Source organism: Anopheles merus, chromosome 3R (assembly GCF_017562075.2).
Source record: "Anopheles merus strain MAF chromosome 3R, AmerM5.1, whole genome shotgun sequence".
NCBI classification, from domain to species: Eukaryota; Metazoa; Arthropoda; class Insecta; order Diptera; family Culicidae; genus Anopheles; species Anopheles merus.
This window is the reverse complement of record NC_054084.1, coordinates 13365321-13389373: the sequence shown is the minus strand read 5'-3', so window position 1 is coordinate 13389373 and position 24053 is coordinate 13365321. Positions and strand designations below refer to the sequence as shown.

The 24053-nt window shown below is 44.8% G+C and overlaps 2 protein-coding genes across 2 annotated transcripts in view; one reads left to right on the top strand and one right to left on the bottom strand.

The window, feature by feature from the left end:
* Positions 1–6276: 6276 nt before the first annotated feature.
* Positions 6277–7094, top strand: LOC121598093 (transcription initiation factor TFIID subunit 10-like). The gene is made up of 3 exons (XM_041924648.1): positions 6277–6519; positions 6611–6675; positions 6762–7094. The coding sequence occupies exons 1-3, from the start codon at positions 6397–6399 to the stop codon at positions 6991–6993; spliced, it is 420 nt and encodes a 139-aa protein (XP_041780582.1). The 5' UTR covers positions 6277–6396; the 3' UTR covers positions 6994–7094.
* Positions 7095–8136: 1042 nt separating this feature from the next.
* Positions 8137–24053, bottom strand: part of LOC121598092 — a 35377-nt gene continuing 19460 nt past the window's right edge. The window contains 6 exon segments of the mRNA XM_041924647.1: positions 8137–12713; positions 18170–18392; positions 18555–18695; positions 18780–19065; positions 20491–21913; positions 21916–22734. Coding sequence (XP_041780581.1) covers positions 10489–12713; positions 18170–18392; positions 18555–18695; positions 18780–19065; positions 20491–21913; positions 21916–22621 — 5004 coding nt within the window. The 5' untranslated portion in view covers positions 22622–22734 and the 3' untranslated portion in view covers positions 8137–10488.

Sequence of the window (24053 nt, the reverse complement as noted above, 5' to 3'; positions counted from 1 at the left end):
AGGAGACGAAAGTGTGCGAAACGCAACTATCATTGATATGAGGCATGGCACTGTCTAGTGGCGCACAATCGAGCACTACCGTACACACATATCGTTTGTACGTGGCGTGCGTATGTAAGAAAACAAGGCAACAAAACAAGGAACAAACAAAAAAAAGAAACAAATGTCCCGCTACAGAGTGGCAAAAAACAAACCAATATCCCCGGGCTGGCCAAGCAAAACAATCGACATCGCTACCGTTTGGGGGATGTGTGTGACCGTGTTGGCACACAGAAACACAGTTTTAATTAGTTCTTCCATTCGTTTTATGCTTTAACACTTAAGTTCCACCTTAGTATCAGCAACAATCAGATGTTCTTCGCCGACAACTGAGCTTGCACGCTCTTGCGGCGCTCATCGCAGCGACGTTTGAAGAGATTACTGCAGTCGATTGCGATATTATACTGTTTCGTAGAATGAGTTGAATGATTTAAATCCCGATAATTGTAACGCCCTTTTTTGGTGGATGCTCAAGAAGGGGACCTATTTTAAAACCATTCTATAAGACCGATAAGTTAACAACGCGGAGCGTAATGCTCTGTTTTAAGTCGTCAAAAAATGTGCTTGAAAAAAGAGAGAGTATCATTTTTATTGGAAAAGCACGGTCCACTCGCTCACCCGCTTTTTATATGGTTTGTGCTTTTTTTTAGGGTTAGCATTTTATTGAACAAACAAAAACAATCCTCATTATGTGGAAAGCTTTTCTTTCCAAGAGAAACAGAATTTTCGATAAAATAATAGCATAAGGTTCGGTTTCTGCTTTCCTGTACTAATCCCTAAGTCGGATTGCTTTTATCTTATCCTATTTATCTTTAATCTTCAGGGTGATGGTGTGCAATTTATTAAGTTTTACAAAAACATTTGTTTTACGAACACAATTTCAACGTTTTTTTTATTATTATTATAATATACTTTAAACTTTATACCAACTAAGCGGAAAACAAGCTGTGTTTATACAGTGGCAGGCATTATCAGTCTGCTGGTCCTATTAATTGTATGATTTTTCTTCTTCTTCTTTGTCTGTTTTGTAACAATTAAACAAAATGTGTAGAAAACGAATGTGCATTGGTCGGTCTTTGCAGAAGAAGAAGTCCTTTTTCCTTCCCCATCGGTACGCACCCTATCCTCTGTGTGTTTTAATCAGTTGTTTTTTTTTTATTATTGCTCAACCACACTACAGTACAGCTGCTTAACGCTTCAGTATTAAATGTATAACGTCTGAAACAATTAGAAATACATTTTAGTCTTCGTTCAGGATGTTTGCAGTATGCCAATTGTGTAAAAACCAATCAGTAGTACAGTTCAGATACATTCCTTACTAAGGTGTTTTACGCTTTACCATAAATCCAATAGGAAATATGCGCCAGATCCCACAGCAGATTTCTGTCCACCTATTGGATGTTCTTATACCTAGCGAGAACTTTGATTTTTCTTCTTTCATTTTTTCACTACAGCAGTTCGGAGGTATATGCTTTTTACAACAAAATAATATATTCACAATAACAACAGCAAACAAGCAGAAATTACAAAAAAAAAACAGACAAACAAACAATATATGCCGTCTTTAATGTAAAACATTAAAGAGCAAAACAAAATGCATGTACCGTTCAGCATATACCGATTCAGCCGTAAAACAAAAGGGAAGGAACCCAAGCGATATGGAGAAATGCACATCAATAGACAGAACAAAAAGACCAACTAGTAGAGTTTAAACAGTAAACACATGTAAACGAGAGATGCAAAGTAAAGGGGACGAGTTAAAGAAAAATCATTCACCGTGCATATCATCTAGAGAGGTGTTTAGGAAAGAATGGGGCGGCTCTCGATGTGTGTTACGCGCTCCCGCAATGGGGATTAGTGTAATAGATTGTAGTAGGCGTGGAATCGAAGGCAGAGGGCAGAAAGTTTGACTATAAGCTCGGTGTTATCGATATCGGTCCATTGCAAACGGAAGAAAGGAGAGATATAAGGGGAAAGAAACTGCAAAACACTGTATGTGAAAATGTCCAATTTGCTACCCTAACAAAAGGGGGACAAACCGTAGATGTGCTACCGAACTATAGAGAGAAGGAAAGAGAAAGCGAAAGCAATGTTGATACAAAATGAAGACTTCCTTTTATCCGTTTGTTGTACCCGTTTGTCGTAATGCATTCACACAAGCGTTTCTTTCAATTTTCAAAGTCATTTTTATTTCGCGCGTGTTTCGTTTAAAATGTGAACCGATTTGTTGATAGGGTAAATACGGCAAGAGAGAAAGGAATTTTGAAAAAGAAAAAAAAAACAGGAAATGAATGAGTGCATGTGTTCAGAGCAGATGCTAAGCAGGATATTGCAAAAAAACGAAGAGAAAAACTAAACAAAAAACGAGAAAGACTATAAACATTATGTGAATGTATAAAACATAGAAACAAGAGCGACGAGTGTACGAGAGGATAAAAAGTTTTGTGTTTTTTTCTTTGTTTTTCCTTTCAGGAAGAGAAATGTAAAACCTGTACACACCGAATCCCACAAGAATGCACCAGAAATGGAAGAGAAACGTTACATTCGAAAGAGATGGGATGGAAGACAAAAAGCTTCAGCTGTCTGTGCGTCTGAATCTTGAATCCTTGAATCTGAAACTGGCCGCGTTGTTTTCGAACATTGTTTGCTTTAATGTACGTTGGCCTTAAACTTCTTCAGCAGCGCAATCGTCCGTGGCTGCTGTTTGCCGTCCCGCACAAGGATCAAGCACTGCAGTTGCTTCAGCAGCTCGAGCGCTTCCGGTCCACGCAGTGCGTCACGGGCAATCAGCGCGTCGACCAGCGCTTCGTATCCCGCTATCGGCTGGCGGGACAAGTCCACGTTGCGCAGAAAGCTTAACAATGCCCACGCGTTCATATTGCTGCTGCCCGTTTGGAACACATTCTGCACGATCGCACCGTACGGTTCGCTGGTGTAGTTGGCCAGCTTCTCAAAGTTGGTCAGGGCTGCCGGGATCTTGTTGTTGCGCACGTTTAGCGCTACGAGCTGCAGCCGGCGGGCCATATTCTGCTGCCGTTCTTCGGCGAGCTGTGTCACGCTTTGGTTAAGCTGTTTCTCCATCGCCGCGATCTTGCGCTTCAGCTCCATCAGCTGCGATCGGTGCTGTGCGTTGGCGCGCTGTGATAACAGCTCCAGCTGCGCGTTCAGCTCACGCTTGCGGGCTGTGTAGTGGTTTTGCATGTAGCGGTACTGCTGCTCACTGATGTCGACCGTGTTTTGCTTCAGGTCGTGGTAGCTTTTCTGCAGATGATCAATGCTATGGCGTAGCCGTCGAAGTTCCCGGGCACAGCCGGGGTTGAGCTGTGGGGCTGTTGCTGCTGACTCTTGTTCAGGTTCCTCGGAGTCTTCGTAATCAGCATTATCACCTTCGCTCGGCTCTCGTTCAATATCCTCGACCTGGGTGATCAACGCATCGAGCTCGTCCGCGGACAGTGTGCATTTGGGTGGTGGTGGTGTTGGTCTTCTGCCTCCCTGCTGTTGCGATTGGACGGGCGTTACCGCCAGTATCGCCAGGTCCGCAAGAACCAGCAGCAGTAGAGCCGCTGTGGGACTTCTAGTGAAACCCATTTTCTAACACACCTTGAACAATTGCACGCTTTTTCACGAAATAAACACTGTCGGATGGCGAACAGAGTAGTACACCTCAACACTGGCGAACACGATCGCCCTTTGGCTGTGCTACGCTGATAATGTGCTGTTCAATGCGTCTAGCGAAGAATGGCGAGAATCGACTGACGGGGAAATACCCCGATTGATAAGGATTTTTAAATAAGGAATTACTGTGTGTGAATGTTTGATGTAATCGTCTTGGCGGGTGAATCTTTTGTTCCATGCAAACCTTTGGTGGAAGAAGTTGTGAATTAAATTTATTTGGGGTTTTAAAAACAGTCCGACTATCAAAGTTGGGTGAAAAAAACTAGAATGTTTTGTGGAAAAATATGTTTTGTGATTTTATAATTTAAAAAACATTTCTAGCACTGGTCTCTACAAAACCAGGCGATGATCGCGATCTGATTGAAACGATGTAAACCTACGTGGTACAAATTACTCTCATACATCTTTATGAAGCTGGTAAGATCGCATAAAGGCTTCAAACTGATCGTACATTTATTTATTTTTTTCAAAATAGTGAATTGTTCAGATTTTTGTCCATTTCGATTATATATTTCTTATAAAGCTTATATCGAAACTGGCACTCATGTCAATAATGTGAATATTACTTCTCAACTAAATTATGAGTTTTCGTGGTAAGCAGTAAAAAAATAATATTTTTTTTTTCAACAAAAAATCCGTTACAAATGCTCCAAATTTATATTGTTTTGAATGCACCAAACCCATAGTGCGTTAATTGCAAGCTGCTCGACTGTGAGATACTGCTCGAAAAGCATTCAATCTACTCGAAAGGAACAATCACTGTTGATTTGTTGATTTTTTTAGATTTACGAACAATTTTTCATTGAAGAATACGTTAAATTCATTAAATTTTACAAATTTCATCCATTTAGCATGATAAAGGTTATTAAAAATAGAAAATAAAATGCCTTTCGGTAAACTCCCCGATGCGAATGAGTCACGTTTGGCAACACTGCCCTTGCTCCGACCAACTGTCACTAACGTCAAAACCGTTTTTGACAGGTAAACTGTGCAGCCAGGTGGCCAGATTATTTTGGCGGTTTTCGGGAGCCGCATCAAAATTTTATCGGTAGTTTTCTGTAGGTTAAATCTCGTAACTTAACTAAGTTAAAAGAAGTGAAAGCGACAGAAGTGTTAAGCGGGGGGCGGGGGGGGGGGTGGTAATGCGGAAAAAGGAATGTTCCATCTCACAAGAATATGCATCCTTTATCTAGGATATGGATTAGATTTGGTTCAGCGGTTACACAAATAAAGATTTTTCTGAAGTATCGATCTGAAAATTGGAATTCTAAGCCAAAGAAGGACTAAGATGCACATTTTTTTCTCAGTGGAAAGTTCTTTTTCTCGGGGCTCCACGCGACCGCTTAGGGCTGCAACAGTGCTCCATTGGATACGATTTTATCGTAAGTGCTGTCATTTGATTTTCGCTGTATTATTGAGACTAATTTGATTGTTTGGCTGAGTTTTATAGTTCAATGATTAAAAAAATTGAGAATTTTTCCTTCAAACCCTAGCTGTATATATATACAATGGTATTTCTGGTCACTTTGCCCACAGGGCAAGGCGAGCTTTTTGGCGGCCACCGTCGCAAAACCGTCGCAAAACGTCAAAACCGACGTCGCATGTACTGCAAACCGATGTCGCCAGCGAGCGAAACTCGCAACGATTTCGAGGCGCTGGCGACGTCGGTTTGCAGTACATGCGACGTCGGTTTTGACGTTTTGCGACGGTTTTGCGACGGTGGCCGCCAAAAAGCTCGCCTGACCTGCGGACCAGTGTGGCCAGATTATATTGGCAGATTTCGGCAGGAGCACTGTTGAGAACGCAACCATTTAAATATAATCAATTATTGTAACGATTAATTTCTTTTTACCCTACAGTCTGTTCCCGAGTTACACGGTTCTCGCCTTCCGCGGATTCGGCGATAAGCGGTTTTCTACATTTGACAGATTAAATGTCAAATCAGTACAATTTGCTTCAAGTTCGGTAAAAACTGCATTTTTGCTAACATATTGAAACCGCTTAGAAGTCAGAAATATTAGAATTTTCTGCACGAATCATATCAAATAAATGATAAAGTGTATGAAAGTACTAAATTAAATCAAAAACTCCGAGTAATCAATAGTATTTTAGTCAAAAAACGTGAAATTCGACTTACGCCGATATTCGAGTTACGCTGATTCGTCGGGAACGCAGAAATCGCGTATCTCGGGAGCAGACTGTACTAGCAAAGAGAATGAAAAAGTGTGCTACTTTTATACATAATGTGTGTGGTTTGAAGCAAGATTGTGTGAAGCTATGAATTAAAATGTAAATTCATTAAAAAATAAAATTGAATTCAAAACGCATGTAGCATTTTTCGAGTGCCAGGCAAACAAACGTGCATCAGCGCGATAAGTAACAAATGAGGATAGCGATCCTTGAAACAGCATCCCAAGCGCCACAGATTTAGCTTAAACGACTGAAAAATCAAATATCTGTAATTTTCGGTAAGATAAATGGAAAATCGGTAGTTTTAGGGCGGTCATCTGTGAATCGGTAGGCATATGAAAAATCGGTAGGAATACAGATAAATCGGTATTTCTGGTCACTCTGTATGCAGCGCACAACACGAAAACAACTCGTAGCGCCCGCGTCCTACCGATTGTGTATTTCCACTTTTCTTCCATTTGTGCTCCAATCCAATCTTCTTTCGCATCCAAAATGGGCGACAACTTTGGCATTCACCGTGGGCAGGGCAAGAAGGTGTCCGAAATGGTGGAAGACCGCACCCAGGGACAGGTTTTGAGCGACTTCATGATGCAGCTGGAGGACTACACGCCAACGGTAAGGCAGTGGGGACTGGTTCCCCGAAACGGAACTGCTCTCAAGTGCATGATTCGGATTATTCATTTTAACACGTTTTTCCGCTTTCCAGATTCCCGATGCAGTCACCTCCTTCTATCTAAACTCGGCCGGCTTCGAGGGTGCCGATCCCCGAATGTAGGTGACCGATCGCTGAACTCGATGGCGAACACTGTTAATTAACCATTTCCCTTTGTTGTTATGCTCTTTCTGTTCGTTTGCAGCGTCCGGTTGATTTCGATTGCGGCCCAAAAGTTTGTGTCGGATGTTGCCAACGATGCGCTGCAGCACTGCAAAACGCGCACGAACAGTGCACCGAGCTCCGGGCACGGTTCGTCCAAAAACCAGAACCAGAAATCGTCCAAAGATCGCAAGTACACGCTCACGATGGAAGATTTGCAGCCGGCACTGAACGATTACGGCATAACTGTTCGCAAAGCGCACTATTTCGTCTAGACGGGGAAGGAGGTTTAGGGTGTGTGTGTCTGTGTGTGCGTGCAAATTGCAACTGGAGGGGGAAGGTTGTGCATGTTGGAAAGGGGAGTGGGAATTACACGGAAAAAAATGTATCTTTATAATATCCTTTTAAAAGAAAAATGGTAAAATGTTAACGAATTCGTCAATTTGATGTAAATTTGATGAAAAATAAATAATAAAGTGATTTTCCATTAACCAAGGGTATGTAAGGTTTCGCTGCTTTTCTTCCCAAGCTCTAATCGATTGGTCCTGTTCCGTGGTCCTCATCGGGTCAATCATTTCGAAGCTTGGCCTTCTCTTTCCTATTTATTCCTCAATCCATAGCCTACTTACCATACAATAGTACATATCAAACATCTTACCAATTAGTGCAGCAACATGACTACCATACAAGGGACAACTGTTCTACTTTTCTTTCCATTCTCACCAACAAACAACGAGCGCATGGTATTCCTTTTTTTTTTTTTGTTTACTTCATAATTGTAATTTTATTTTGTGTCTCAAATTAATCATCTGATTTTCCGTTTCCACTTGTGGCTGTGGCTTTGCTGGAAAACAGTTTTTTCCCTCGTTGAAGATGAATATAGTTTTCACATTTTTTGTTTTGTTTTGCTGAGAAAATTTAATAACCCACTTGCCTACCCCCACCCACCAAACAGAACACTCCAGTTGTGAGTTATTTGCAAATTATTCCCCCCCCCCCTTTTCAACTAAATCGTCCAATCTTAAACACACACACACATAAACACAAACGTCGCCCACATATGTGTCTCTCACTTCACAGCAGCAATTTTGAAAACCATCCGGCAGTTAAATCAATAAAGTGATAATAACAGTATTTTTGAATTATTTTAGTTTCTCTCCCATTAATGTCAGTAAAGTAGAATAAGTAGTACTTGTAGTAGTAGTAGTAGTAGTAGTAGTAGTATTTTGTGTTGTTTGTGTGATAATTAGTAGTAAAAGTCGTATGATTAAAGGTCCTATCAACCAATGTGCGATTTCTTTAATTGCTCTGTCGTCCTCTTAGTTTCTCCTCCTGTTTCGTCTTGTTGTGTGTTGTGTATTGTTGAAGCGTATTCGTTAGTATTTCTGTTTGCTGTTTCGCTTAAGCTAGTTTCAACATTGATTTCCGTTGCATTTATTAAATTTCACTTTAACGCACGTGTCTTATTACATTTCTCTTTCTCTGTTTCATTCTCTGTTTCACGGAGTGTCTGTGTCTACAAAACTGGTTTTTTCTCCATCGACCTGTTGCGCTCGTGTTGTGCTGCCAAATGATAGCGGTGGTGTATGGATAATTATACCGGATGGTGTGTGGGTGGTACACATTTTCTTCGAGTTTTTAACACATTCTGTAACATTTTACTGTTTCATTTTCTCCTTTTTTACACCTTTCTACACGCTGTCTGTCTCTCTTTCAATCTATTGAAGCAAAGAAAGTTGAAGTAAACCGGCTGTGGGCAATGTTAATATGTTGTAAGTCTGTGTGTGTTTCAATTAAATTTCAGCATCTTTCCCCTTGCCCCTTTTCTCTATTCTCTTATTGAGTGCTAAAATGAGCTCTAATTAATATATATTTATATATATGAAAAGATCTAATACATATCCATTTCTTTTGTTTTGTTTTTCTTCTTCTGCTTCGTAACACATATTATGCTCGCCTGTCGTGATTTTTTCAATCTCGCTCTCTCTATTTCCCTCCCTTTATTATCCCCCTTTCTCTCTGTCTCTCTCTCTACTCAACCATATGTGTGTACATGCGTGTAAGTGTGCGTGTGTGTGTTTCCCTGTTTCCAATTGCTTTCCCACCCCTTTGTTCTCCCTTGCATTCGTTCCCTCGATCCGAATATGCCCGCGTTTCTCCTCCCTGTACCGTTTATTATTATTATTACTATTTTCGTATTATTTCAATTCCCTCCCATACACACACACACACCACATACACACACACATGCCCACCCCGCCTATATAAGGTGTCATAATTGTAATCTACTATGTGTAAGCCCAGATCCCAGATTTGAAATTCTATCACTTTCAGCACGTACACCACTGCACCCGCGTGCCGTTCATTTTTCACCCTTATTTGTTTGTTTGTATGATTTTCTTCTTTACTTTTTTCCTAGTAATTATAAACAGAGATATATGTAAATGTGTGTGTGTGATTTTTGTTTGTGTGTGTGTGTATGTATAAGTATGTATATGTATAGAATCATAATCATAGTTAATAATGATAGTATTATCTTTCACCTTCCACAAATTGCAACTTTGCATTGTGTTAGAGCTGAGGCTTTTTTATCTTTTTGCTTCATCCTTTTTGTGTGTTTGTGTGTCGGGCAATGGGGAGGACAGCACAATACAGGATTTTCCAGTTGTTCACATAGTTGTGGGACACTTTCTTGACTCTTTCTTATTGGGAAATGAACTTCATATAATGGAAATTGGACTCTATGGCAACCGTTTTGGACAGGCCTTAGAAATTCTTATTGGATTTGTCCATTAAGGGAACTATAGAGTCCAATTCCCATTACATTAAGTCCATTTCACTTAAGAAAGAATCAATAAAGTGTCCCAAAGAGGCGAATGAGGCCAATTGGCTCAAAGTCTCTGTAAAAATAAAGTGTACCACAGCTATGAGCACTCCTAGACCCTGTAAGAAAATGGATATTGTGGTTTTCTACTGTTACTGATAAAATAATTGCGCTGTTTTGCCATTTTTTTCAGTTGCAGCAACCCGACCAGAGTGTGTATTTTGACACAACCCAGCAACAACGCAACAGGAGCATGCACACCTTCTCTCTCTCTCACACACACGCACACATAGACACTAATCTCGTCAAGGGAGGGAGAAGTGATGCAGCTACACACTTTTAAACGGGCTACAGCATCCAAGCAAACTATTAAACCTTTCATTGGCGCGGGCTTTTTAGAACTAGCTCGCCAGCCTCACATCAGCTTATATTTCAACCGCATTGCAATGGTAACTCGAATTAGTCTGAGCATGGGTGCTACCTCGGATGACATTCAACACACGCACACGCACACGCACACGCACACACACAATTGACAATGTTGAAATGGGATTTTACGGGTTGATGAGGCTGTGTGTGCTGACTGGCTGAGTGCGTGAACTCTCCCGTACCTTCTGCTAATCTAAACAGGATGCCGCCTAAGGATACCCGACCTAAGAAGAGATACCTTCGGATGGTTTTCCTTTTTTTCCATCTTTTTTTTTCTGTGTGTGTTATACAGTACTTGCTCGATGTGCTCTTTCCGATCCTGTGTTCTGCTGTTTTTGGTACGGTTTGGGAGAATGGTTTTGAAATTTCCTTTGCAAGTGTCCCTTTTGCTCCCGCTTAAGCCGCCGCCTGCTTGGATGTGCAATGCGTCGCGCTCCAGTGCAAGAGCAAACCCTGCAGTGCTCATATCTCCCCCTCCTCGCATTTCTTCAGTACTGCTTTCTCGCTGCTGCTTTTTTCAACAAATACTACCATTACCATTAATATTGATATTTGACTCGATAGGCGACGCGGGCGGCGATGGGGAGGCGCACGACGATGATGAAGAAGCCGGCGAGGGAGAGGACGACTTGGACGAGCCGTTGCCTCCGCCACCGCTGCCGCCGCCCCCATTCGTTTGATCGGTCGACTGCCAGCTGTTGTTCGGTGCGGCCGTCTCCTTGCTGTTCTCTACCGCTAAAATCACATGCTTTCCACCGTGCACTTTCGGCGCCGTTTGGGCGCCACCGCCACCACCAGCTGGCTCCTCCGGTCTTCCGCCGATCGAGCCGGATGCGCTCGAAAAGTTGGACGATATGGTGGAACCGGTTTGGTTGGGCGAGCCCATCCCCGGCGGTGCCGGTTCGGCCATCGAGGTCGCCCCATTCATACGGCTGCTGGCGCCAGTTGAGCCGGTCGGCGGTGCGCCCGCGTTGAAATAAATCTCCGGCAGGCTGGTACTCTGCTGGATGCGGTTCGTGCTGGAGTCGAAGTGCAGCTTGTGGAGCATCTTTTTCACCGGGTGGTGCTGGTGATTCGTTGCAGCATTTGCGCCCCCGGCAGCGAGAGAGATGGTCGTCGGTGCACCGGTTGGCGGTGAGCCGGACGTGGAGCCACCGCCGATCGTTACCATGGTGTCGGTCGGTGCCGCTGCCTGCCGTGGCTGATGCTGGTGTTGGTTGCTTCGGTGCGGTTGATGTTGCAGCTGCTGCGACTGTTTCGGCTGCTGCTGCTTGTAGCTGTCCCGACTAGCGTTGGTGCTGTAGCTGTTGTTGCGGCTGCTGCTACTGCTGCTGCAGTACAGATCGTACTCGTCGTTCGGAATGTTGGCGGCACCGTGCCCCAGTCCCACCATACTCTGCGCTCCCTTGGCCATACCACCATCGCCGCCACCACCGCCGCCGGAACTTCCCGCACCATCGATATTGTTGATGCTCTTGCTGTTGTTTTCACCTGCACCGTTGCTTCGAGCGCGTCCAGCACCTGCCACGCCCCTTCTGCCGGACGTTTCACCCCTGCCGCTGGTGCCCGCGCCTCCCGTGTTGATCACCTCGTTCATAATGTCGATCTTGGAGTCGTAGATCAGCTGACGTATCTTCTGATTGCTATCCTGTATCATATCCTCCAGCGAGTAGTAATAATCGTTCTCGCCCGCCGTAAGCGACGAGGTGGCTACAGCTGCAGCGGCCACCGCCGTCGGTCGATGATGCCGCCGGCTGACGGCTCGACCCGCCAGCCAACCACTGTCGCAGGCCGACGTGCCAGCACCGCCCAGCATATCGCCAAAGTAGTTGCTGTTGCTCACGCCATTGTTCAGCTTGTTGATGTGGATGATTTTGTAGTGCGATTCGCGCGGATCGTGGCTGAGATTTTTCATCAGCAGCGTCTCGTACTCGCAGGCACTGGCCGAACCGGATCCGCCGCTGCCGGAACCACCGGCACCGCCGCTACCGCCGCCGCTCCCGTGCGACGGCCCGAGCAGCAGTTTCCTCTTGCGCCGGTGCTTGCGATTGTTCTTAAGGCTGTAGTTGTGATGATCGTCATCGGCCGAATCGACACCGTCGAGCAGGGTGGTGGCGGCGGCCGCCTCGTAGCCGACCGGGCCACCGGCGCCACCCTTTACCGCCGCACCGCCCAAGCCGAGCAGCAGCGGGCTGGCAACGGTCAGTCCCAGCTCGGGCCCGACCGCCAGCTCGTCCTCGTCCGCATACCCACCGCTCAGCCGGTTCGGCTGCTGATGGCACAGCCGGTACTTGCCGAGATGCTTGTCGTACATGAAGCGCGTCGTCGGCTTCATGATCGATTTCAGCGGAATGTCCCCGCTGCCGGCGATGACGGATTTGAACGATTTCGGCGTGTCGGCGTGACTGGCGTTCATCGCTAGGGCGGCGGCGCCGAGGTGCAGCTTGCCGGCGGCCATACCGCCCACGGCCTCGTCCTCATCGTCGTGCTCGAAGGCCGCTGGTGGCCGGCCGCCCAGGTAGTTGATGTGGATGGGCGATATCTGGGGCTCGGGCGTGGCCGGCTCGTCATCGTTCGGCGTGAAGTACACGGACGCTTTGCTCTCGTCCACGCTCTTGGTGGAGAAGTTCTCCAGATACTTGAGCGCGTAGTCCGAGCCGACGAGCACCTTCGTTGGTGGCACTTCGTTGCCCTCCATCTGGGACAGCTTCTCGATCTTTGCCTTCAGATACACCTCAAAACCTACCACACAGAGAGAAAGAGAGAGAGAGAAAGGAAGGACAAGGACAATGTTAGAATTTGCGCTTAAGTACACGCTACACCACAATCTCGTCTTATTTAAGCGCGTGGGTTTACTTGCACCGAACACTCTTCAGCAGCGACCTGGGCACTATGGAATATAGATCTGGATGGAATGATTTAATTTACAACTTTACAACCCTTGCACCATCCATCGTTACACCCGAACGACTAACCACAGCCAATGCATTACATGAGCTATACATTTTGAGTGTGAGTTTTAGCGCAAGCAGCCAGCACCTACGCCACCTACCCTTTTTATAGCTTTTTTGTTGATGGTGTTAATGTTTCGTTTCAAGGGTGATCATCTTAACTAGCTTTGCTATACATGCTATAAGCAAAGGTGTGGTTGTATGACTATGTTCTACAATTTGTTTGTGGTTGTTTCATGTACATGACATTTTTTAACATAATAGGTCCATATAACTAATATTAGAGAACTACTGATCAGTGCTGCAAAATGTCATGAGTGTCACGAGATGTTCACCAACGAAAACAATAAATATATCCATGGTCGCTTGATGCTCATTGTTGATACTCAATGAAAGTGCGTCATGACATGCCGAACACGACATGTGAGTGCTTGAGTCCAACGCGATACTCTGACTGACAAGCTGAGCTTAATGCCTGCGAAAGCATAATCATGATTTTTTTTTTGGCTGTGAATAGCGCTGCCAAATGCCACTGTTTCAGTCACCAACACTCATGGCTGAAACCAATCACATGCTTGATGACATTTTGTTTAACACCCAATTCTTCATCACTCACTTGGTGACGACATTTTCTGTCGGTGATAATCACGACATTCTTGAAATATACTTGGCGTGTGGTCCCAAGCAGCAAAATGAGCATGCTTTCTCGCTCTGTCTGATTTGATGGTCTGTCGGATCAAACAGAGCGAGAAACCATGCTCATTTTGTTTCTAGGAACCACTCGCAGGCATCGCATATCTCCCATGACTATCAACTGACCAAGAGTTGGTTGCACAGAATGTCACCAAGCATACGATGCCGGAATTTGTCATGACTATGTCAGTGACATTTTGCAGAACTGATCACAGTAAAACAAGTCATGACATAGTGACTGGTCAAGCGTTGGCCGCAAAAATGTCACGCTGCATGCATTGGTCACACCAATCGTTTTGAGTATCACCTCTGATTATCACAATTGAGTACGTGACGGTGACATGGATTTTGTTTCAGTCAGATTTTTTATGACATTGACAGTGACGTTTTGCAGCACTGCTGTTGATCCTTCTCGAAAAAAATCAATCTCTATGAAACGTAAAGAAAACAAAAAACCTAATTAAAACACAGCAAAGATAAGATGTTCGAGATAATAAATTAGGATAAAACCCTTTCTTGCAATATATTGTCAATATTGTAAATAAAAAATGTATAGACACAATTATTAAACGATCACAGTTGTGTAACAAAAATGATCAATTCATTTACTTTAATGAAAGTCACTAGAATAGTAAGAAGAATCATATACTTTTATCAATTACAATAAAAGTACATTTTCTATCACACGCGATAACAAGCTCAGCGGGTAAAAGTCCATGTTCCAACTATGCTAAATAGAAATTATGAAGAATTTTAACGTTTATAAAGTATATTATTTGAAAGCTCACATTTAAAAATATTGAACGTCTGAAGGTGTGTAACATGATGTAATAAACATAATGTTTCATCATTTTTAGGTAATAATTATCATAGTTATTAATGCAATACGGGCATTTTTTCAGCTTATAGCAAATCGTTTTTTTTTTTGTTGCGTAGCCTAAAACTATGTTGTTAGACCGTTTGTTAATTTATCGTTGAATTTTCCCTTTTTTAACGGCATATAAGTAATAATTCTAGGAACCGTAGTGTTGTTATTCAAGCGACACAAACATTGCCAAACGTATTAAACATAAAATTAAAACAGTAGCGCAATAGATTAAAAATATTAGTAAAGCATTTAACTTGCATTAACCAGGAATCATGCCAAAAAAGAGGGTTATTAATTCTGCCGGCCAAAGCTACATTCAAACGTCGCAGCAAGGATTTGCAATCGTAAAAAATGTAAACCTTATCTTTATAGTGAAAAATAGTATTCTATTCGTAAAGCTTCTGCTCCAATATTGCTGACTCTATCAATAATAAAAGCAATATGTTCTATTTTAAGATGCATTATGCATGGTTATGCCAATAGTTAGTACTCAAAGTACAATTTAACCTATCGTTCTACATATGAAAAAGCTACTTTCCATTTATATTAACCACCAACATAAAATGTTACGGGTTCCTTTTCTGTGCGCACATAAATATCGAATAGTTTATTACAACATTACCGTACCCATTAAATACTCCAACTTTACATGCACTTTTGGTGCATCAGGAGGTTATGTGCGGCACTAAAACCTAGTCCTGAGTAAAGCAAGCACCACCTAGTAGCAATCTTCTTCTTCAGGTGATACATCAACTGCTTAGTGGCAGTGTCGGGCTAGGTTCAAGGATTTTTCCTTGCCTTCTCGAGCGTTGCATCAGTAAGCAGCACCATCGTGGCATACACACCAACACAGCGAGCAAATCCCAAACCCATCATCCACAGCCAAACTGTAGCGGGACAAACTATTGATTGTTCCCGCCGGGAGTGAGAAGGATGTACTCGCGACGAAAACGGTTGGTACACAAACAGTCAAACCCGGCAACGAAGGCAGGCACAAGCAGGTTTCGGAGGCGCCACGGTAAGCTTTAACCCGTTATATTTCCTGTACGATCCCCGATGGCTACATGAAAAGGGCACTCGGTTTGGCGGAAAAGGACGCAACTTACGGGCGCTGTCTTTGACGTTCACCGCCATAGTTGCAGCACGGTTGCAAACCGAAGCCCCGGGAAGGGTCAAGGTTAATGGTTTCTGTTTTCGTAATCGAGCTGTTTATTGCGCGCCTTTCAAGTGCCTGAATGCTCGAGTGGACCCGAGAACCGACCCGGTGCGTTGGGTACACGTGGGAGAAATTGAGACCCCACGGGAGGCAGCAAAAAAAAAAAAACAAAAACTTTTCACATAACTTCACATTAGGACACACACACATGTGCTTGTAATGGAGGTCGAGAGAAGCCCGTCCTGACGACCCTCCATTTCTTAGGAAAATGTTTGATGGTTTCGAGTGGGGATGGCAGTGTAGGTACACACATACACTACTGGCGACAGTTTGAAACGGACATACTTTCCGCCGCTATCAAAACAGAAACTAATGGGCCCATCACAGCCGTATGTCGCTGTTCCTGCCACCCGGTGCAGGCGCACACCGTGCTGTAGGAAAGCTTGCGGTGGAGCGAATGAGTAAGCAAATGGTTGAAAGCAAAAGCGATGCATATTTCACAGCATGGAACCGAGGTGAAATCGAATGAGTCAATAGCTTTGAATTTGTTTGCTACAAACGTACATGTGTGTTTGTACTGCTCTCTATTTCAAGTGATGTTAGCGACGAGGGAGGTAAAGCTGGAAGCGTTTGTTAGAAAAGCTTGTTTCGTGGAAAGTGCGGAATCACTTATAAACGTACTAATGGAAGCATCACAGTACAAACTTCTACTTAAGTGATTTTCAAGATGTTTTATGGTAAAATTTATATTAATAAACATTTATCCAGTTTATTGTTTTTAGCATGATCCAAGTTTCATACGATTTTTCCCAACGTTTACTGACAGATTCCCAAAATTATTATTGTATTTTTTTAGAATTTTCATAAACTATACACAACATTATATTGTGCACACATACTTATATTGAGATAATGAGTTTTAATCGATTTTTTATACACTACAATCGTTGAATATTTTAAAAGACAAAAAAAAAAACAATAAAAAAGTGAAATCGTAATACCTTTTTACAATTTTCTAAAATAATATAAAAAGTATAGAAAGAAAGGCATTGCAAGGTAACAAAATCAATTTTGTTGTAGCTGAAATACCTACATTTCGTTTTCATGAACTAACAATTTTATATTTTTGGATTTTTGGTTGATTTTTAATGTGAGCAACCGCATATTATAATAAAAAAAGTTATACTGTGAAACTGTACTAAAATGATACTAAAAATTGTAGGAAACTACGACAATAAACAACTACAATGAACCGGTACTCATTACATAATGGAAGAAGCAACCCAGTAATTGATAGCAGTCCCTTTACACTACTGGAAACTGGAGGTAATATACCATTTCCCCAAACCTAGCATGCGCCATTGCCCCACCACCAACCGTGACAACCACACATCATCAACCTGGCCCAATGTTAGACGTGATTGAATAGCTGTACACAGAGTAGAACGAAGTGGATAGAACCGGACACGGAGGAGGCGAGCAAACAACAAATCTTAGCCTTTTGAAAACAATCATTCTATCATTGCATTGCCTGTGAGTGTGTTGAAAACCAGCGATACAGTATATAAACAAGATGCAAAAACATGATAGATAGAATCTCTTACAAACTAAATATAGCTCGCCGTACTTTACCATGTATCATTGCAAATGCCGCGTGTGTTTGGTTTGGTTCGGTTTCTCTGCGCGGGAGCTTCTCCATCACGCGAGGGGGGCTCATTGGATAACGAGGATAACGCACGGATGGGTTTGCCGATAGTGCAGTTCGTCGCTGGTGTCTTGCTTGGGTTGGGTGTGCTTCGTGTTCGGTGGTGGTGCCGTCGGTTGCATTTCGGCTGTAGTTTTGAATTTGAACTATCACGCCTCTAGAGCGTTGATAAGTTTGCAACAATGGGGGCCCGGTCTCTCGGCCCAGCTGGTTAGCATTGTGTCGTTGTTTTTAAATTACCAATTGAACAATAATCGTATCTACTCCGGTACACAAAACCCCGCCTGAGTAGCCGGAGCAGCGTCTTAGAATCTGGTGATTTGATCATTTCTTCGCAGGTGATAGCGCGAATCTAGGATTTTTCATTAAAAGCATTAAGTTACCCGATGCATCGGACAAAGCGTTTTGTGTGTATTTGTGGGGGAAAGTAGTGGCCGAACCGTAACATTTTTTGTTTGTCAGCGACAAAAGAAAATCGCGTGTACACATACAGTGATGTTTGTTAAAAAGAAAGAAAGAAAGAAATGAAAAGAAAACGAAAGAAAAGCCATTCCATATTGGTCGTGTACGTACGGAACGGCAGCGTGTCGAAATGGATAAAGGTTAATAAAACAAAGGTAACAAAAACAAAGAAAAAAGTATTACTAACAGTTTGCTATCTACGGCACGGCACTCGTGCGCTAGCTACGGCAAGGTCTACTACTACGAAAAAAGCGTTATTAAACGACTAGCTAGCTACACGCTGCCGAGAGCAAAAGCGTTCCTCAATTTACTAGCTGCTGCAACCGGTCGGCACACGGTGCTCAACCATTGCCGAACACTCACCATCGAAATCTTCGTCCTCTTCGTTGCGGCCGCGGCAGTTCTCGAAGTAGAAGCTGGGCAGATTTTCCAGCACCTTGTTCAGCGTCTGCTGCTGGTACTTGTAGCCCTCGCGCAGCCGAAGCGCCTGGTGGGCACTGAACTTGCGGATCTTGTTGCGCTGGAACACGTAGTTCTCCCGTACCCAGGTCAGCTGACCGGTGGAATAGTCACGTACCCGGCGGACCTGCACGTGTGCAAGGAATACGCAATGAGCGCGTTAGTGAATGATAGGCAAACACACATGCATATATTTATAGTTTTGTACCAGTTGAGCGTAGCTTCTGCTATGCACGAGTAGTGCACACTGCTTGCTATCTAGTACGGTGTTGCACAAGTCAATACTCACCTGATCGTAGTACTGATCCCGCAGGGTGGTGAGATGATGCGTTCCAATGTCTCGGATTTCGCGCAAATGTTTCGCCTGCGTCGAGTAGCTGCCCTGTATCCAATCGACCTGCTGGGCACAGTTGTCCTTGATGCGATGAACCTGCCAAAAACGAATAATTCGTTAAACAGCTGACAAACGTAACAAACAAAATTCATTCAGCTCAAACCATACGTCCGCCCTTACCTGTTGCGTGTAGTTATCGCGCAGCCGCTCCAGCTGCTGGCTCTTGTAGTGTTCGATGTTGTCCAGCATGGCGTAGATCTGGCGCGCCTTCGACGACGTCTTGTCGTTCTTGTAGCAGTAGCTGCAACAGTTCTGGCAGATCAGATCGACGATGTGGAAGCGGATGAAGATGCGCCGAATGCCCTGGAAGATCAGCGTCAGCGCTAGGAAGGCGGCCGCCGAAATTGCACCGGTAATGATGCTACCGATCTTGACGCGATAGAACACGATTGGATCGATGTAGAGGCTAATAATAGCACCGTGTCCCACAGCGCAGTTCCAGCAGCACACAGGTGACACACCGCACGGGTGTAATTTACATCGCGGGGGGGAAGTAAAAGAAAAGGGAAGAGAAAAGGAAATCGCACATAAATATATTACACTCATCGAGCACAGGAGCAAATACCATGCCAAGGCCATTTCAGAAGGGAAGGGGCGAGCCTGTTCGAGAACATACGATAGCACGAAAACCATATCATCATGTATTGAAGGCACGACGCTAGCGCGGCGTTTGCGAAAAGTGCATTCGGCTATGATGCAACTGATATAAAGTGCAAGCAGAACACACGCTGAGAGGGAAAGCAGGAGGAATTTCAATTTAGCGCAACTTTTTTGGTGTTTTTTATGGGAATATTTTACTTCTTTTGATATGCAGCAGACGTAAACGAATGCAGAGTTTTCATGGTAACAGAGAAAGAGGATTTTGATGTCCGAAACTGATTGGTCTGGAATAATATATTAAATTCTAAACAATTGCAGCTAAGTTGGTCTGGTGGTAAATTCGTCAACTCGTACGAATAAGCAACATGCTCGTCATGTGTTCAAGCCCCGAATGGAACATCCCCATACGTTAGGACTTGACTATCCTGCTAATACGCTCGGTAATCCCGCACCTTCGATAATCTGGACTTATAACAATCAAACTCTGAACAGGTGTTCGGTTAAAAGTAAGTAGTGAACTATGATTCAAAAAAGATAAATATGAACATCTTTCTATTTTTTAAATTATAAACTTTCTTTGTACATGAAAATGTACATAATGTAATAGTTAACTCATGCACCGAGACTAGCATAAGAAGTTAAAAAAAAACACGTTAAAACGTCATTTGATAATTCGCACTCAATCAAGTGCGGATTACGGAGCGTATACTGTAAATCAGATGTGTCAAACTCATTTCTTCGGTGGGCCACTTGTTAGCCCGAAAAGCCTGTCGCGGGTCGCAATAATTAACTAAAATATCGATGTTAAAGGCAAATATGGACTGGATTCATCATTACTCCATAACCTCCCGGGCCGCATACAGAACCCTCAGGGGCCGCCAGTTTGAGATACCTGCTGTAAATAAGTCACTGTAAGCCGAGCTCTCTATTGGTACAGGCAGGCCTTGACCGACAACGGCTGTTGTGCCAAAGAAGAAGAAACAATTTTAGCTATTTACCTTGTGAAACATTACCAACAAACATAAAAGGACGGCAACAAACCGCTTGCCCGTTTGCCCAACATTGGGCGAAAAGGTTGTTCTACCAGCAGTGCAGCTAATGTAATTATTATAGCCAGCTAAAAGCTTCCAAACTACCACCAGCCTTTCGAATCAAATAATCTGCCACGAACCACACACACACACACACACGCACACACCAGAGCAGAACATCGCTTGCAGCACACACTTACCGTATATCGGCCGTGGCATTGCCCATAATATTAAGAGCGTAGCACGTGTACAGCCCACTGTCGCGCCGGGAAATGTTGTGAATCCGCAGGAAGCCATTCTCGAGCAGCGTTATCCCCTCGTGCAGCCCATCGCCCGTTACGTTATCCATCGTGAGCATCTGGAATTCGACCGCCTGCTGGTACTTGCGGTTGCCGCCGCCGCCGCCCGGCTCATCCTCGAACAGCAGCGATTTCTGATCCTGCTCCTGGCTGTGTCGCAGGATCTCGTTCTTCGGCGTGATCCAGATAATGTCCGGCGGCGGATTGCCGGTGAACACGCACTCCAGCACCGCGTCCGACTTGAGCAGATGCATCCGGCTCTCGGACGACTGGAGCAGCTCCGGCTTGAAGCAGCTGATGTGCTGCAGCACGCGCACAATGTCGCCCGGATAGCCGTTGCGGCACTTCAGCTCGGACAGGCGCAGCAGATCGTAAATCTTTTGCGTGTTGTTCTCCGCCTGCAGCTCGTCGAGCCAGCTCAGTATCCAGTACATGTGGCAGTCACAGCCGTAATCGTTGTCCAGGAAGTTGGCGTACTGCAGCTCGTGCAGGGTGCGTATCTGCTCCGGGATGTACATGATGTCGTTGCTGCCGACGTCCAGGTAGCGCAGCCGGCGCAGCTCGCCAATCTCCTTCGGCAGGCTGGTCAGTCTGTTGTTGGACAGGAGCAGCGTTTCCAGGTGCGGCACGTTCCGGAACACGCACGGCTCGATCTCCTTCAGCCGGGTGTTGTTGCGTATCGAGAGGTAGCGTAGACTGCGCAGCACCTCCTTGTTCACCGTGTGGTTGTTGCGCGCCACCCAGTTGCTGAGCGTTTCCAGGTTGGTCGCGTCCAGGTGCAACCGTACCAGCGCGTGCTGGCTGGCGAAGATCGAGTTCGGCAGCGAGCGCATCAGGTTATTGCTCAGATCGAGCGACCGGAGCGACCGGAGCGCGGAAAACACGGTCGACGGCAGGATGTAGATCTGGTTCTGGTTCACGTTCAGGTACCGCAGCTCGTCCAGCGTGTCGAACGCGTTCCGGTCGATGAACACCAGCTTGTTGCCGGACAGGTCGAGCGACTGGAGCCGGCGCAGCCCGTACAGCGCGTTCTTGGAGATCTTCTCGATGATGTTGCCGTTCAGGCGCAGCACGCGCAGCTGCTTGTTGAGCAGGAAAAAGTTGTCCAGGAACGAGACGAGCATGTTGCTGGACAGATCCAGCACCTCGAGCGCCCGCAGCTCCTTGAACACCTGGAACGGCACCACGTACAGCCGGTTGTGCGCCAGGTGCAGCTCGGTCAGGTTGCCGAGCCCGGCGAAGCTGTTGCGCGGAAGATCGTGGATCGTATTGTTGGCGAGGTTCAGCACCCGCAGACGGCCGAGCGGCCGGAACAGGTGCAGGGCAGCTCGCCGAGCCGATTGCCGTGCAGGTCGAGCTCGACCAGGTTCGGCAGATCGGCGAAAATATCACTCGGAAGATTGTGTAATTGATTCGCGGATAGCTGCAGCAGCTTCAGCCGCTCCAGTCTGCTAAAATAGTCTCTCCTTATCGTGCTAAGTAAGTTTGCGCTTAGGTCTAGTATCATCAGGTTGCTGAACTTGCGCCCGTCCCGGGCGAACGTGAGGGCGAACTGCTGATCGGTCACGTTGCTGTCCCGCCAGCGCACCATCTCGAGATAGTTCTCATTCTTCAGGGCGAGCTGATCGCTGGCCGGGCTCTGCACTGGCACGCGCTCCAGCAGGATGCCCTTGTAGGAGTTGACGGGCCGCAGGTACTCCTCGTTGACCGCCCGCAGGCTCGTGTCGGAACAGCTCAGCACCTTGAGAAAGCTATTTACATCTTCGGTGTCATCATTGTAGGTTGGATAGTCGGACTGAGGCGGCGAGTAGTCCGCCGTCGGCACCAGCGGCGTCAGGTCGATCCGGTGGCGCCCGGCGTCGGGCTCGACGTCCAGATCGGCGTCGGCGTCCGGTGCGGACGGTAGCGTCGCGAAGTAGCTCACCGAGACGGTACCGTACGTGGACGTTAGGGCACATTTTGTCTGATCCGTCACGTGTACAATGAGGAACAGCTGGGCTAATATCAAGACGACTTGCGTATGCAGATGCATCTTGACTGTAGTGGCAATAGTTTGCAGTAGGATTCGCTGTCGTACAGTTTACGCGAGAGTCGTTGAATCCATTGAGCTACCAGAAACCGATGAGGCATCTTTTTACACTGTGACTGCGAATGATAGAAGAGATTAGGAGTGAGAAAGTTAGTATGTGTTTGATGGTTTTGGCTAATCAGACATATAAATCTTCATCAAAATGGATTTGTTGATATCGTTTAGAAATTAAATCACACTCCCGGCTAACCTTTCTATATAATCGTTATGCAACGCAATATTTACATTTCACGCATAGTTTCTGGTGAATACATTATACCGACCAAAAAGAGCAAACAAACAAATGGCCATGGCCGCATGGCATTACAAAAAAGGAATCTGTTTTCCCAACACGCGCAGTGCCGTTTGTCGCAGCAAATGTGTTCTTCGAAACGGCAAACCCACACGAAAATTCTGCCACAAAAAGACACATCACATTAGTATTCTAACCAACGAGGGCATTAGGTAGAGGTCCCGGTCGCTCAAAAGCTGCCGCAATTTTCGTTTCCCATTTTTTTTTGCTGTACTTTAATAACAAACCCAACTGGTTATGATGGTTGATTAGCTGGCGAGCTGAGCGATCCAACACTTTGCATAACAGTTGGAAGCATTTTTGTCCAAAAATTTAAGCGATTATACACCACTCTGTTTGCTCACATCCTTTTCCTCCGTTTTTATCAGGTATAACACCAGGATTTTGCTATTTGTGCCAAAAAAGAAATTTGCCTTTTATTAACGAGCAAGCTTCCACGGTCACGTACTGCAGTGTCGCGTAAAGTATGCAAAAATAAACGATCAAACACACTTCCCATGCAAAGCGGGTTTAGTGTCTTCCAAGCTGCAAGCTTACCGGTGGTAGAGGTCGCACGCATTGCAAGTCGAGAATAAAATTGCCGTCAGACATCGGAAGATTAGTGCCTTTGCGGTGTAAAAGGATTAAGTGGAAAGGGTCGATGACCATTCGTGATATGCTTCGCCTCAGGTATTTCAATTCGAGCGTGAAGTTTTGTGTTACGATGTAAACATTTTTGTATGTAATTTTTTAACTGAAAATGTTGTCAACAGTGCATATAACTTCACGTGCCCAACTATGGCTTAAGACTTGTAAGAAAATATATAAACTAACAATCGAGAATCTTTGTGCACTCGAAAATGTTCGAAATGGATCGAAAAGGAAAAGGCTCAATCATCATCATTAATCATTGAGATTTATACTAACGAGGGGTTTTACGATACTGGTCAGCTTTTTTGTACGGAGTTTGACAGTTGGCGACATCATGTAAACACTTCATACAAAACCGCACACAAAACTGACCTTAGACTTTCAGCCTGAAAAATATGTAAATGCCGCTTCGTCGCAGGCTCGATAAGGCAAGCTCACGAAAAGGTTAAAGGT

Coding starts and splice junctions, on each gene's coding strand:
- LOC121598093 (XM_041924648.1), top strand. CDS start 6,397: ATGGGCGACAACTTTGGCATTCACCGTGGGCAGGGCAAGAAGGTGTCC. Junction 6,520..6,610: donor TGGAGGACTACACGCCAACG/GTAAGGCAGTGG, acceptor TCCGCTTTCCAG/ATTCCCGATGCAGTCACCTC. Junction 6,676..6,761: donor GAGGGTGCCGATCCCCGAAT/GTAGGTGACCGA, acceptor GTTCGTTTGCAG/CGTCCGGTTGATTTCGATTG.